The 16,627-nt window shown below is 38.5% G+C and overlaps 1 protein-coding gene across 4 annotated transcripts in view; it reads right to left on the bottom strand.

The window, feature by feature from the left end:
- Positions 1 to 9,702: 9,702 nt before the first annotated feature.
- STRIP2 (striatin interacting protein 2) overlaps positions 9,703 to 16,627 on the bottom strand; it is a 37,957-nt gene continuing 31,032 nt past the window's right edge. For 3 of the 4 annotated variants that reach the window (XM_036909048.2, XM_036909049.2, XM_036909047.2), the window contains 3 exons: positions 15,356 to 15,460; positions 13,813 to 14,017; positions 9,703 to 11,826 (listed from right to left, as the gene is read on the bottom strand). In XM_036909048.2, coding sequence (XP_036764943.2) covers positions 11,576 to 11,826; positions 13,813 to 14,017; positions 15,356 to 15,460 — 561 coding nt within the window. In that variant the 3' untranslated portion in view covers positions 9,703 to 11,575. Of the gene's footprint in view, positions 11,827 to 13,812; positions 14,018 to 15,352; positions 15,461 to 15,533; positions 15,665 to 16,627 lie in introns of those variants that run through there. The other variant, XR_005029578.2, reaches the window with a different exon arrangement.

The raw sequence follows: 16,627 nt of genomic DNA, 5'->3' as shown, positions 1-16,627 counted from the left end.
AACCATTCTTAGCTTTCAGGCTGTATTAGGTGGGCCAGATTTGGCCCATGAGCTAGTTTTCCAATCCCTGATATAGAGAATTAAAATGCTAATTATTATTCCTGCTGGGGGATTCTTCAACAGAGAGGATTGAGGTGGGAAATAATAATAATCAACAATTACTGAACACTCATGTTTAGCAAGCATTATTCTAAACACCATATGCATAATGACTCATTTAATCCTTAACAATTCTAGAAGGTAGATGTAGTATTATCCAATTTTATTGATGGGGAATCTGAGGCATAAGGAGATGAAATAATTTATTGCTTACACAGTTAGTAGAGGCAGAGCCTGGATATCATAGATACCATAACTCACCAAGTTGGGTCCAGTACCCTCAATCTGAGCCATTATGCTACATGGCGTTTCTGGGTAAAATATCTCACATCTTGCAGTGAAGACATATTTTCACAGGCATCCACGTGGAGGATCTTTGTCCTGCCAGCTCCATAAAGCATTTGAACAAAAAGTTACAGAATGTTCAAAGTAACGTTTCCATTTGGAGGCAAGGGGACAGATGGTGCTGTCTTCTTTAGTAGGGAAGTCACTGTCACCAAAGGTGTCTGAAAGAGGTGGGATGACTTTTGTACACACAGTTCCTTAGAAAGACTTTGGTTATTTCCTATGAAATATGTAAAAGTAAAAATTTTAAATCTTTGCTTTTTGCAATTTAAATCTGGCCAAGACTAAAGGAGCAAACAGCCTGAACACCTCCCCACTGCCCACTCAGGCACAGTCTCATTATATTTGCAGGGTCTGGAGTCTGAATGACCAGAACTGCTGGTAGGAAATTTTATTTCAGATTGCTTTGGCTATTGCTATGAGGCCTGAGGGAATCTCTCTTAACTTCACTCCCACCACACCACATGCACACATATCCCATTCTTCCTGTCTATACCCTCTCTTCTTAGCTGAAAAATATCTTAAAGCAGTGTTAGGGAAAAATGATTTAATTATTAAATATATTAGATTTATAGTCATATAATATTGGAGTCATAAAAAATGAAAGATAGGTCTCCAGGATAAACAACAAAAGCAAGTATAGAACAGAATATATTGTGCTACCATGTGTGTAAAAAAATGTTGGTGAGGAGGAGATGGGTATTTCCATGGGAATTTCCTGAAAGGATAAAAGTTAGAAAAAGCATTGATAGTGATTACTTCTAGGGAAGAAAGGCATCTGGAGTGGGAGTTTACATTTTTTGTGTGTACCCTGAAAAATTACTTGAATTTTTTTACATGTATCTTTTTAACAAAAATACCAATAAATACCTAAATGTATTCCTCAATTTTACACCTGCTTCCTATGTCCTATCCTCTACTGAAGCTGAAACTCTTTCTTTACTTGAATCTCCTTTGACTACGTAAATAGCTGCAAGCATTTTCAAGTAAAATTAACTTCCCTTCCCCAGAGAGTCTTGCCTTACACCACTGATAATGATAGAGAAGAGTAAATGAATCCATTTTGCTATTTGTTAGGTATTTGCTGAGCATCAGTGAGTGTAGTGGGTTATCCCCCAAAAGATACATCCTGTCCCCATCCTCAAAACCTGTGACTATTACATCGAGTGAATATTACCTTATATGGCAAATGATGTAATTAAGGATCTTGAGAGTTTATCCTGGATCATCCGGATGGGCCTTAAATTCAATCAGATGCATCCTTATAAGACAGAGAGAGGGGCAGAGGACTTCTGAGAGGGAAGCAGTGTGACCATGGAGATGGAAACGGGAGGGATGTGCCGCAGGCCAAGGGATACCTGCGGCCCCTGGAGGCTACAGATGCAAGGAATGCCCTCTCCCAGAGCCTTTGGAGGGAGGACACACCTGCTGAGAACTTGATTTCAGATTTCTAGCCTCCAGAACTGAGAATAAATTTATCTTGTTTTAAGCCACACAGTTTCTGGCAACTTGTTACAGCAGCCTGAGGAAATTAATTCAGTGGGGAAGAACAGGCAACCAGTAACTGAAGTTAAGTTTTTGGATTCCATAAACATATTCTCAGTTCTTCTGGCCCAAATAATACCATAAGTTGATTGTGGTATGGAACTTAATTCTGTTGCAGACACTTCAGTGATTACTATTAAAATTAGGAAGTAGTTAGGTTCTAGTCATTGAAAATATTAGATAAACGTGTAGGGGATGCTATTAAATTCTTGCACTGGATAGAAATTGGCCTAGATGACCTCACATCCCTCTCAACTCAAGAATATATTTACACAGAAAAATTTGCTTCCAAATACTGTGGCTTAACATTTTAAGGGTAATATTGTAGTAGCCAAACATTGAGAAAAAACATTCACCTGGAAAATGTACTTGAAGGTATGAAGTACTCAGGACTTACCTTCTATAAACTTTTCCAGACCGGGAATTCTGACAGCATACCAGAGTTTACCCACTGAAAATTCACTACTTGAAAAACAAAATAAGGTAACTCATGTGTTTTCCAAAATTAGGACTTACCCACGCCAACATTTCCAAAATTATTTTCATGCTGTTACAATGCTTTGCTAGTATAGACAGAGCTTCTGTCTATCCTATTTTAGAGATTACACACTTCCTTATATTGTTAAACTGCCACCTTATAAATAGCTCAGTGTTGAATGGTGAGATTATAAGGGAGGTAAATTATTCTCTTCACTATCACTATTCTTTTTTTGGTTGGGAGAAGATGAAAAAGCAGCAGGAGGCCCAGAGGCAAAGGTTATAGTTAATGTATAGATAATAAAATCATAGTGTAGCTGTATTTACTCTAAAATGTATTTTTGATGTCTCATGTTGAAAAGCATCATATAAAATATGTATTAATATGAAACACATATTAGTATGGAACCTACTGGGGTTTCAACAAAGTTGTTTGTTGCTAAATTCTACAATATTTTGTAAGTCATTTTTTTAATTATAGGAAACATTCTCTTATCACACTATTACAGAAAAGTCTGGCCAGGAATTATATTATAGTTAAAGGAGATGTTGATTGGCCATACCCAATATTTATGAGATATCAGCAGGACTTTCTCAGCCTCTGCAAATCACCCTAAACATGCACTTAGCACCTAGCTTCCCAGAGCACCAAAAGAGCTCCAAGTTTATATTTACCTTACTTAGTTCAATTATAGCATCTAGGAGATCAAGGTCATGAGTTTTCTTTGCTTTTTTTTTCTTTATATTATTGATATACACTCTTATGAAGGTTTCACATGAAAAAACAATGTGGTTACTACATTCACCCATATTATAAAGACCCCTCCTCAGACCCCAATGCATTCACTGTCCATCAGTGTAGTAAGATGCCACAGAGTCACTACTTGTCTCCTCTGTGCTACTCGGTCTTCCCCATGATCTCCTCTATACCATGTGTGCTAGTCATAATACCCCTCAATCCCCTTCTCCCTCCCTCACCACCTGCCCTCCCAGACCCCTCCCCTTTGGAAACCATTAGTCCCTTCTTGGAGTCTGTGAGTCTGCTGTTATTTTGTTACTTCAGGTTTGCTTTGTTGTTATACTCCACAAATGAGGGAAATCATTTGGTACTTGTCTTTCTCCACCTGGCTTATTTCACAGAGCATAATATCTTCCAGCTCCATCCATGTTGTTGTAAATGGTAAGATTTGTTTCTTTCTTATGGCTGAATAGTATTCCACAGTATTCCATTATGTATATGTACCACATCTTCTTTATCCATTCATCTACTGTTGGACATTTAGGTTGCTTCCATTTCTTGGCTATTGTAAATAGTGCTGCAATAAACATAGGGATGCATATGTCTTTTTGAATCTGAGAAATTATATTCTTTGGGTAAATTCATAGGAGTGGGATTCCCGGATCAAATGGTATTTCTATTTTGAGTTTTTTTAGGAACCTCCGATTGCCTCCCACAATGGTTGAACCATCTTGCATTCCCACCAGCAGTGTTAGGAGGGTTCCCCTTTCTCCTCACCCTTGCCAGCATTTGTTGTTCTTAGTCTTTTTGATACTGGCCATCCTAACTGGTGTGAGGTGATATCTCATTGTGGTATTTATTTGCATTTCCCTGATAATGAGTGATGTGGAGCATCATTTCATGTGTCTGTTGGCCATCTGAATTTCTTCTTTGGAGAATTGTCTCTTCATATCCTCTGCCCATTTTTTAATCAGGTTATTTGCTTTTTGGGTGTTGAGGCACCTGAGTTCTTTATATATTTTGGATGTTAACCCCTTGTCAGATATGTCATTTACAAATATATTCTCCCATACTATAGGATGCCTTTTTGTTCTGTTGATGGTGTCCTTTGCTGTACAGAAGCTTTTTAGCATGATGTAATCCCATGTGCTCATTTTTCCTTTTGTTTCCCTTGCTTGTGGAGATGCGTTCAGGAAAAAGTTGCTCATGTTTACATTCAGGAGATTTTTGCCTCTGTTGCCTTCTAAGAGTTTTATGGTTTCATGACTTACATTCAGATCTTTGATCCATTTTGAGTTTACTTTTGTGTATGGGGTTAGACTATGATCCAGTTTCATTCTCTTGCATGTAGCTGTCCAGTTTTGCCAACACCAGTTGCTGAAGAAGCTGTCATTTCCCCATTGTATGTCCATGGTTCCTTTATCATATATTAATTGACCATATATGGTTGGGTTTATATCTGGGCTCTCTAGTCTGTTCCATTGGTCTATTGTTCTGTTCTTGTGCCAGTACCAAACTGTCTTGATTACTGTGGCTTTGTAGGAGAGCTTGAAGTTGGGGAGCATAATCCTCCCAGCTTTATTCTTCCTTCTCAGGATTGCTTTGGCTATTTGGGGTCTTTTGTGGTTCCATATGAATTTTAGAACAATTATCTGTAGTTCATTGAAGAATGCTGTTCATATTTTGATAGGGATTGCATTGAATGTGTAGACTGCTTTAGGCAGGATGGCCATTTTGACAATATTAATTCTTCCTATCCATGAGCACGGGATGTGTTTCCATTTATTGGTATCTTCTTTAATTTCTCTCATGAGTTTCTTGTAGTTTTCAGAGTATAGGTCTCACTTCCTTGGTTAGGTTTATTCCAGGTATTTTATTCTTTTTGATGCAATTGTGAATGGAATTGTTTTCTTGATTTCTTTCTGCTAGTTCATCATTAGTGTATAAGAATACAACAGATTTCTTAATTTTATATCCTGCAACTTTGCTGAATTTAGATATTAGATCTAGTAGTTTTGGAGTGGATTCTTTAGGGTTTTTTATGTACAATATCATGTTATCTGCAAACAGTGACAGTTTGACTTCTTCCTTGCCAATCTGGATGCCTTTTATTTCTTTATGTTGTCTGATTGCCGTGGCTAGAACCTCCAGTACTATGTTGAATAATAGCGGGGAGAAGTGGGCATTTTTGTCTTCTTCACAATCTTAGAGGAAAAGCTTTTAGCTTCTCACTGTTAAGTATAATGCTGGCTGTGGGTTTGTCATATATGGCCTTTGTTATGTTGAGGTACTTGCCCTCCATACCCATTTTGTTGGGAGTTTTTAGCATGAATGGATATTGAATTTTGTCAAATGCTTTATCAGCATCTATGGAAATGATCATGTGGTTTTGTCCTTTTTTATTGATGTGGTGGATGATGTTGATGGATTTTCGAATGTTGTACCACCCTTGCATCCCTGGCATGAATCCCACTTGATCATGATGTATGATCCTCTTGATGAATTTTTGAGTTTGGTTTGCTAATATTTTGTTGAGTAGTTTTGCATCTCTGTTCATCAAGGATATTGGTCTGTAGTTTTCTTTTTGCTCTAATCTTTATTATGTCCTTCCTTCTAATGATTTTGGGCCTCATTTGATCTTCTTTTTCTAGTTTCATTAATTGTGAGTTTAGACTGTTCATATGGGATTGTTCTTCTTTCCTGAGGTAGGCCTGTATTGCAATATACTTCCCCCTTAGCACGGCCTTTGCTGTATCCCACAGATTTTGCAGTGTTGACTTATTGTTGTAATTTGTCTCCATATATTGCTTGATCTCCGTTTTTATTTGGTCATTGATCCATTGATTATTTAGGAGCATATTGTTAACCCTCTATGTGTTAGTGGGATTTTTTGTTTTCTTGGCTTAATTTATTTCTAGTTTCATACCTTTTTGGTCTCAGAAGCTGGTTGGTACAATTTCAATCTTTTTGAATTCACTGAGGCTCTTTTTGTGGCCTAGCATATGATCTATTCTTGATAATATTCCATGTGCGCTTGAGAAGAATGTGTATTCTGTCCCTTTTGAGTGTAGAGTTCTGTAGATATCTGTTAGGCCCATCTGTTCTAATGTGTTGTTCAATGCCTCTGTCTCCTTACTTATTTCTGTCTGGTTGATCTGTCCTTTGGAGTGAGTGGAGTGTTGAAGTCTCCTAGAATGAAAGCATTGCATTCTATTTCCCATTTCACATATGTAGGTGTTCCTGTGTTGGGTGCATAGATATTTATAATAGTTATATCCTTTTGTTAGATTGACTCCTTTATCATTATGTAATGTCCTTCTTTGTCTCCTGTGACTTCCCTTGTTTTGAAGTCTATTTTGTCTGATAGAAGTACTGCAACTCCAGCTTTTTTCTTCCTATTAGTTGCATGAAATATCTTTTTCCATCCCTTCATTTTCAGTCTTTTTATGTCCTTGGGATTGAAGTGAGTCTTTTGTAGGCAGCATATAGGTGGGTCTTGTTTTTTAATCCATTCAGTGACTCTGTCTTTTAATTGTTATATTCAGACCATTTACATTTAGGGTGATTATTGTTAGGTATGTACTTATTGCCATTGCAAGCTGTAGATTCATGGTTACCAAAGGTTCAAGGTAACTTCCATACTATCTTAGAGTCTAACTTAACTCACTTAGTATGCTATTACAAACACAGTCTAAAGGTTCTTCCTTTTTCTCCCCCTTTTTCTTCCTCCTCTATTCTTTATACATTGGGTATCATATTCTGTACTCTTTGTCCATCCCTTGATTCACTTTGGGGTAGCTGATTTAATTTTGTATTTGCTTAGTAATTAATTGTTCTACTTTCTTTACTGTGGTTTTATTACCTCTGGTGACAGCTATTAAACCTTAGAACACTGCTATCCATAGCAGTCCCTCCAAAATACACTGTAGAGATGGTTTGTGGGAGGTAAATTCTCTCAACTTTTTCGTATCTGAAAATTGTTTAATTCCTCCTTCAAATTTAAATGATAACCTTGCCGGGTATAGTATTCTTGGTTCGAGGCCCTTCTGTTTCATTGCATTAAATATATCATGCCACTCCCTTCTGGCCTGTAAGGTTTCTGTTGAGAAGTCTGATGATAGCCTGATGGGTTTTCCTTTGTATGTGATCTTTTTTCTCTCTCTGGCTGCTTTTAATGTCTGTCCTTACCCTTGATCTTTGCAATTTTAATTATTATATGTCTTGGTATTGTGTTCCTTGGGTCTCTTGTGTAGGGGGATCTGTGCACCTCCATAGCCTGAGAGACTATCTCCTTCCCCAGATTGGGGAAGTTTTCAACAATAACTTCCTCAAAGAGACTTTCTATCCCTTTTTCTCTCTTCTTCTTCTGGTACCCCTGTAATACTGGAATGAATACTGTTCCGTTTGGATTGCTCACACAGTTCTCTCAACATCCTTTCATTCTTAGAGATCCTTTTTTCTCTCTGTGCCTCAGCTTCTTTGCATTTCTCTTCTCTCTTTCATTTATCGACTTCACCATATCTAATCTGCCTTTAAAACCTTCCATTGTATTCCATAATGATTGGGTTTCCAACCAGAATTCATTCCTGAGTTCTTGAGTATTTTTCTGTACCTCCATTAGCATGTTTATGATTTTTATTTTGAAATCTCTTTCTGACAAGGTCAGTTTCACTTGATCCTTTTTCAGGTGTTTGAGGGATTTTTGTTTGAACCAGGTTCCTTTGACGTTTCATATTTGTATGTGGTGTCCTCTAGAGCCCAAAAGCTCTACTCTGTGGAGCTGCTTGGCCCCTGGAGTGATGTTGGAGGTTGCAGCGGGGGGAAAGAACTGTTTCCTGCCTCCCGGCTGCTCTGCCTGTCTCCACTGCCAGATCCAGTGGGCTGAGCACACAGGTGTAAGCCTCTATGTTTTGCGTTTGTAGTTGTTGTAGGTGGGGCTTCCCTCTGGCTGGCCTGATGCCAGGACAGGGGCTGTTGGTGCGGGTTGGCTGGGAGGAAGGTGCAGCAGGCTGCGTATCATGGTGGGGGACCTTGTAGCTGTGTAGCCAGCCTGTAGCTCCTGAAAGTTCCCAACCTGCTCAGACAATTTTGTTTACCTGTCCTTTCTCCTGAGCAGTAAGCTCTGTGTAATCCTTGCCCCTTTAGCAGCCCTCTTGCTGTTAGGAAGTCTCTCAGACTGCCTGCCTTTCTTTTGTCCCAGAGCAGCCGGATGTGGATTACTGTTTTCCACAAGAGGCTGGAATCTCAGTCTCTCCAGGTATTCTGCCTGTCTTAGCTTTCCAACCCCACTAATCACCAGAGCACCATGGAATGTAGGTTTGTGCTCCCAGAGCAGGTCTCCAGGGTTAGGTGTTCAACAGTCTCAGGCCTCCACTCCCTCCCCGCTCCGTTTCTCTTCCTCCTGCCAGTGAGCTGGGGTGGGGGAAGGGCTTGGGTCCTGCCGGGTCACAGCTTTCATTCGTTACCTTGTTCCGTGAGGTCTGTTCTTCTCTCCAGGTGTATGTAGTCTGGCACAGCCTTCTTTCCTATTGGTCTTTCAGGATTAGTTGTATTGATTATATTTTCATATTATATGTGGTTTTAGGAGGAGGTGTCTGTCTCACCTCTCACACCGCCATCTTTAATCCTTTTATCAAGGTCATGAGTTTTCTTTCTGAACCAGTGTCATTTTTATTCCAGAACCACTAACTGCAGTCTCCGATCTCAGCTAGTTTCATGTAAATATGGGTCCTCTCAAGAAGGACTAGAGGGAAGAATTCAGACTCACTGTAACTACTTGAAGAAGAAACAGAAACCATAAACAATGCTTGGTTATAGGGTTGTCATTATGTAACAGTGATTATGTTAGGTGAAAGAACTGGGAGAACTATGGACAAGGAAGGTCAAGAAAGCCACAAAATATCAGCATAAAGCTCTGAAATGGGTGGTTTCAAATGCTCCCTGGGAAGCTGTTGAAATTCTCAAGAATCTCTAAGAAAGTCCCACCACCAATTGCAATAGCTCCCTGAGACGCTGCTGTGACTGTCTACCTGTATTTCTGATTGCAACTACCTCCCCATAAATTGAGTATGCTTCTCTGGCCTGAATTTAGGCTTGTCCCTGTGAATTGCTTTTCAGCAGTGGGATATGAACAATTTGACTTTATGCAACATCCAAGCAGGAACTTTAAATGGGCTTGCATGGGGTTGTTTGTTCTCTTGCTCCTGCCCTTCACTGCAAAAACAGTATGTCTCAGGTAGGGGCTATTCCATCAGCCGAGAGCCAGAAAAGAAGACATGGAGTAGGGCTAAATCTGGCAAGTTAGCCTGAGCTGACCAGAGCTGCAGCTGATCCCCAGACCCATGAATAAGATACAAAGGTTTATTATAAGTCACTGAATTTTTGCAGGGTAGACTAATACAAAATTTTATATATTCATCTTCTTTAATTGTAGCCTTCCTTTCTATATGTCTTTAACATTTTATTATATTTAAGAACTTAAAGACAAAATTTCTAACTCCAGTTCAATTTCTTTTTATTAAAGTGCTTCAGTAGATAAACAATAATCAACACAAACTTCACTGAAATATTCACAAATAAAAATCCTCTATCATTCAATGTTCTTTTGTAGTAACAGCAATCACCACTAGAGGTTGGTAAATCTGTATTTATGCCTAACCACACACGTGTTCTCAGATGGGGAGATTCAAACTGGTTACTCTAACACATGGAACTGGCTGTTAATACCTGAATGCTAGTCCCAATAAGCCAGCAAGAAAAAAAAAAGTGATTTGAAACTCTTATCGCTTATCCTTGGAGCCTCAGTTTTTTTCTCTGCACTGAGAATTAATCTTCCTTCAGAGAAGATTCATAAAAAAGTATGAAATGTTAAAGCTTAGCATATTTTTTGCACAAAGCATTCATGTGCATATTTTAAAAAATTCTTCATGACCTTTACATAAAAATAAATCCTGCTACCCAAAAGCACAAAGATGTAAAACTCAAGGTTTATCTAGGGTTTTGGTATAGTTCCTTTGGATATCGTTAGTAACTCTGTTGTGACTTCCAAATGAGACTGTGGTTGACAAAGTCCAGAGTAAATAAGCCATTTTGACTAGACCTCCAGGCACAAGTAAAGTGCCCTAGTGCCATGATAAAACAGATTCAGTAGAGTCTATGTTGGGTGGGAAGGCATGTAAAGTAAAAAAGACTTGAAAATATAGATGGCATAATTGTGGCAACAGAAGAGAAATAAAATGATCTCTGATTGAATCAGAAACTTTCCTAAAAACCTTGTTTCCATTGGGAAGTATGCGGTTCTACTGTAAAAGGGAGGTTTAAAGCGGTTGGTATATCGATCCTTTTATTTCCAGGTAATATGCAATACGTTTAGGAAGAAACAGTATTGCTAAATCTCCACAAGACACTTTGTAACCACTAGCAGTAAAAAGGAAAAAAAAAATCATTAATCAACACAAGAGAAGAAAAATGGTAAGCTGAAATGCTCTTGCTGTTCATTCAATTAAAAAATAAATCAATCATGAGTGCAAATGGACATGCCATCCCAATAAATAAAACCTCCTGTAGTTAACTTGTCATTTCATCCTTGGATGAAAAGGATACTTTTCTACAGTGTACTCAGCCATTTTAAGACTGAAGTAGTTTTCGAAAAACACAAAACATCCTTAGAGGAGGCCCGACTGCTTCATATTGTCTGTGGTAGAGCACTCCACAAGGAAATAATTTTCACATTGAACATATAAGATCTCTTAGAGAATAAAGAAAAAACACTTTACACAATATACCTTTCTATAACATGCAGAATTTAGGTACTAGTAAATCAACATCCTTCACAAAGAAGGTGCAGGTATTCTACAATCATCTTAGAACAAATGAGTTTAGAAAAAGGTGAGCGACAAAATTTAAAATTTAAAATAACAGACTTAATTTCTAAGTTGGTTTTGCCAAACTTTGTAGTCTGAAGAATCCAGGGTGAGCAAGAAGAATATGTTCTTCCTATTTTATGACTGCACCTTCTTGGAGCCAGCAAAGGCTAGTTTGGTTCTAGGCAAGACTAAAGCAGGGAACAGTCTCATACAAGAGCCTGCCCAAGACTAACCTAACAGACTCCAAGGCCAGCTGGGCACCCACCTGACTCCAGAGCAAGTCGGTCAATTTTTTGCAACTCAGGATTCCAGCTTTGCCCTCTCTCCAGGCCCAGTGGCCCCAGAATGGGCCTGCAACTACACTCAATGTACTTGGCCTGGACTAGCTCTCCCTTGGACAAACTCTCCTACAGCTGGCAATAAAGGCTGAATGGGCAGGGTAGGCAGAGCACCAAATATTGGAGCCAATGCCTGTCTATAGGATGCCTCTTTGACAAGAGCTCAGTCAGTAATTCTGGAGCAGCTCCTCCCAACAGATGGGCTGTGAAAACACCTCTCTCTCCAGCCAGAGCTCATATGAATAGTGGAAATCCTCAGGCAGATCCAATCTTTGCCCCAGCACACTCTGCAAGCAGTTATCCACAGGTGAAAATTCAGAGTCCTGGGGTCTGTCATATCGGCGGCTATTAAAAGCCTCAATGTTGGCCCTTAAGGTGCATTCTTCTGCTTGGAAGTCCCATGGCCTGGCATCGATGTCTGTGTTGGGAAGAGAAGAAGGAAAAAAAGTATATAACTCAGGACATTGCTCCTCTTACCACACACACAGTCTATGGGATACCAACAATGGACCTGCTCAGAATTTCCTTTTCTGTAAAGAGCAATGTACAAAGTAAGTATATAAGATGCTGCCACTCCAGTTTTAAAAATACACATATATATTTGTATCTTCAGAAACAATCTTTGAAAAGGTAGTCTAGTACTGGTAACCAAGATGACCACTGAGAAGGAAATGAGGCCAGTGAGGGAAGTAGAGTGCTTTTATTGTATTTCCTTTTCATTATTTCATTTTTTTGTTAGTTACATGTATTATACTTTCTAAAATGGCAACTCAATTCCCTTTATTGAGTTCTCCTAGGAGATGGGAGTTTCCCATTTGAACAGAATCACCAGTGCTTGAGGAATGGGAAGAGGTGGGAAGGGATAAAACAGGAGAATCAGAATGGACCAATTATTAAGACTTTACTGAGTCCCCGAGACCTCCTCCAACACATGATAAATCTATGTGTCGCTTATGTTAAGATTATGAGGTGAAAGTTTCTATATACATAGAAAACAGATAATCTGCTTTACTTCCACTTATTGCATTTAGGCACTTATTTCAGGTCTAGAGATACCTATTCCCCCAATTTCTTATGTCCCACACGCAGGGGTTTATCACACAGAAGTGCAGTCTGGGTTTGGGCTCATGAAGGCAGTAACAGCAGAGATGTCATTTATAAGACAAAACATTGTCATATTTTAAAAATTGACAAGAATTTAAATAATTGTACTCTATGTCTTACAGAGAAGCTGCATCCCTGCTTGTTATCCGCCAATCATACACTCCCCTTAGGTCTCTGAGTTCTTTACTGCAGCATCCTCTAACATTCAGGCAGGTCACAAATCCCAGCAAAGACAAATCATTACTCATCTTATTATAAACTCCTAAATATAATTATGCAAATGATGTCAATACAATGAAAAAGGTCTCCAGAATAAATTCTTCCAAACTCTAGTCAATCTATTTAATCTTCATAGGTCAAACAGATATTATAATTTCTCCTGATATGAGGCAATGTATAATTCCCAACATTACCTGGCATATACTACAGCCAAAGACGTTTAAACTGAATTCATCAAACCTTTAGATCTAACTTTCAGTTTACAGGTAATACCAGAGTAGAGGAATAGGGTAAATGACACCACAAAGAAGCAAGAAGACAAATCCGGGTGGATATTCTGTTGGACAACTGGCCTAGTCCTTCACTTCGTCATTTGTTATGGGGAAAAGAAAAACACTGCTAGATTCAAAACAAATAAAAGGGTATAACAACCAGATGGAATTTGTGGTGCTGGGCTGGATTATGACTTAGAAAAAACAGCTTTAAAGAACATTTTGGGGTAACTGGGGAATTCTGAATATGGACTTGATTACTAGATAAAATAGAAACACACTGATATGGGAAGGTGGAGGTAATGTTAACTGAAAAGAAAAGGTTATAAAATAGCATGTACGATTTGTTTTCATTTTAATAAGATATATGTATATGTGGAGAAAAGGATCTGGAAGAATTTGCAATAAAATGCTAACAGTGGCAATCTTTGGGTAGTACAAATATGGCATAAATATGCTAGTAGAGTAAAATGTTTGCTTACTTGTATTTTTTAACTGCTTTGTAATAATAAAAAGTTTTATTAATTTAAAAAATCTTTCAGAGAAACCTGTCATTTAAAGGAAAGGGGGTAATTATTCCTCAATTTTATTGTTTATAGAATGGATTTTCTTAGTTTATGTAGAATAGGGTATATGCTGGAATTTGAGCAGTGTCTTAAAGTTTGTTATACCAACAGCTGCCTATAATCACATATTTTCTCCTCTAAAATATGTAATGATTCATACCAAAAATGTAGTGATAAATGTTTATTTACTTTTGTTTAAACCCCAGGCAACTCCTGCAGGTCAAGAGCTCTGAAAATACTCACCATTCCCATAAGCCCAGTCATCATTCATGCGGTGACGTACTTTCTGGTAAATGGCTGACATGGTTTTCATGTTGCTTTTCCTCCACTGGCGCCCCAGGTACTTGGTCTGTATTTTTAGCAGCTTCAGAACATAAAGTTGCAGCATGGCCTGTTTGACCTTGAGAGCCCTCTTTAAGATTGGAGCAGATTTAAACACCACCAGCATCTTTCCATTTAAAGAGGGGTGGGAGTGAAGAGAGACAGATAAGGACCTAACGCCTCTTGGAATTTCCAACTCACAGACAAATTAAGCCAAACCTGTCTAGCCTCAAAATACTTTGTAAGCTTTTGGGAATCTATGTTCCAGGCTCTATTTAAATTTAGTCTTCAAGAACTTAGAAATACTATTCAGTCATAAGAAGAAAACAAATCCTATCATTTGGAACAACATCATAGAGCTGAAGGGTATTATGCTCAGTGAAATAAGCCAGGCGGAGAAAGACAAGTACCAAATGATTTCACTCATCTGTGGAGTATAACAACAAAGGAAAACTAAAGGAACAAAACAGCAGCAGACTCACAGACTCCAAGAAGGGACTAGCGGTTACCAAAGGGAAAAGGGGTAGGAAGGGTGGGTGGGGAGGGAGAGAGAGAAGGGGATTAAGGGGTACTATGATTAGCACACATAGATGGGGGAGTTACAGGGAAGGCAGTACAGCACAGAGAAGACAAGTAGTCACTCTATAGCATCTTACTACGCTGATGGACAGTGACTGCAATGGGGTGTCAGGGGGCACTTAATAATATGGGTAAATGTAGTAACCACAATGTTGCTCATGTGCATAAGATTGTATATCGATGATACCTTAATAATAATAAAAAAAAGAACATAGAGAACCACTTCATTTATATTTCACAATTCAAAGTTTCTAATATTCAAAATGTATGAAACATACAAAAAAAGTTTGTCAGCCTCACATCACATTTCCACTGTTAACAGTTTTCTGTGTTTCTTCTGGAGATAAATCCATGTACACATACATTACTTTTATTGAAAGAAATGATAGCCAACTACATATCCTGTCACATTGTTCCATACCTTGCTTTTTATTTAACAATATATCATGAAAATTACTTCATGTAAGTATAGAACTGACTCCTCCTTCTTGGTTATATAATATTCTATTATAATGCTGTGTTATAAATTATTTAACCAATTGGTCCCACCTAATGCACATTTCCAATCTTTCATGATTACAAACAATGCTGCAATGAAATCTCAGATTTGACTCATTTGGGATGTGCGACTATAATTCAAATGATTATGTTAACTTTCCTACCAGAGCTGCCCTAAGGGAGGGTCCATATTCAGCTCCCCAAAAAGAAATGGACCTGGTGAATAATTATCACATATAGAAAAACTGCCCCAAATTAGGAGGTGATAAATCCTGTATAGCACTCAGTGTCTGTCTATAGAGTTCACAAAGCAGGCAGTCCATAAATGTTCACTAAAGATAAAAAAATCCAGTCAGATTGATTTTTCATGATCTGAAGCCCCACTCACCATGGTTCTGGAATGCTTCCATTTGGTCAGTTTATTGAGCAGCCTCAGAAGATTGATGCAGGAAAAGAGGTTCCTCCAGCAGAACTGGTTGTTGTCTCCAGCTTCCTGTAATAAGGCATGCCCATCAGCACCTCAACACCTTACACGGCTTTCATTCCCACAGAAGCCTGGAAGTTACCGTTGGTCAGTTTAGGCGAGGTCCCCCATATGAAGAGCTACCTCCTCCCTATCCAGCCCTCAACACACCGAGGCCTCCAAGCATGTAACACCCTTCATCTGTAAACACACAGCTGCCAATCCTGCAAGTCTCTGTACCCAGAGTAAGTACTGGTTAGAAAGATGACACATGAACATAGGAACTTCATTCAAGTTAGCTTTGAGTAGCTTTCAGCTTTAGGATCAGAAAAGAGACGATAGAATTTTACCCTTATATACTTTGGACTTACGTAAGCTATGTCTGTGACTACTAGGAGTTATTCTGGTAGATTTCAAACTATGTTGGATGGATCTGATATTCATTATGGTTGAACTTTTTAAAATCAACCCCTACCCTCCTTTATCAAACCATATTGCAGTAAATTGCTTTATTCTCCAGCATGGAAGAAAAATGGCAGATGGTTAATTCTAACCAGGTGTTTCTCTTATATGTTTCTTGATATCTTGTGAGCCCCCAACTAGAGATAACAGATGGATGTCAGATTAGAAATAGGTATCTACTCACAGAAACATTTTCTGGGGACAAAAATAAGAGTCCTTATGGATTTTGGAGGCTATAAATATATACTGGTGCCAGAAGCTATATAAATCAATGAGCACACATGGTCGGCAAACCGACATCTTGGAGATACCTCATGTCAACAATGTGATAGGAGAATGAAGGAATAGGAGATGTGTTGAAGTGAGCTGCTGTCTGATGAATGGAAAATTACCCCTTCTTCTCTCAAAATTATTTGAAGCAAGCAAGACAGGCACACATCCAATGTTGAATGAATGTCCAAGATTGTTGAGAGTACTGTATTAAGCTCTCCTAAGAAATAAGTAAGACTTAGGATCAAAAAGTTTCAAGGAAACTTTTTGGAAGTATTATTTAGAAATAATGTTCTCTTCTTTAGTAAATGTTCGATAATGTGTTTAGAACTGGTCCCAGGAGAACCATTTGTTTCTTTCTCAGGGAAACTTCCATTCTAGTGCATCAGCTACTCTGGCTTGCCCAAAACAGACTGTGTTCTATAGACATTACATCTTGTGTGGCTAACAGAGGAGACAGACTTT

This window comes from Manis pentadactyla, chromosome 7 (genome assembly GCF_030020395.1).
Source record: "Manis pentadactyla isolate mManPen7 chromosome 7, mManPen7.hap1, whole genome shotgun sequence".
NCBI classification, from domain to species: Eukaryota; Metazoa; Chordata; class Mammalia; order Pholidota; family Manidae; genus Manis; species Manis pentadactyla.
Note: the sequence above shows the minus strand (reverse complement) of the source record. Positions and strands in the feature narration are given on the sequence as shown.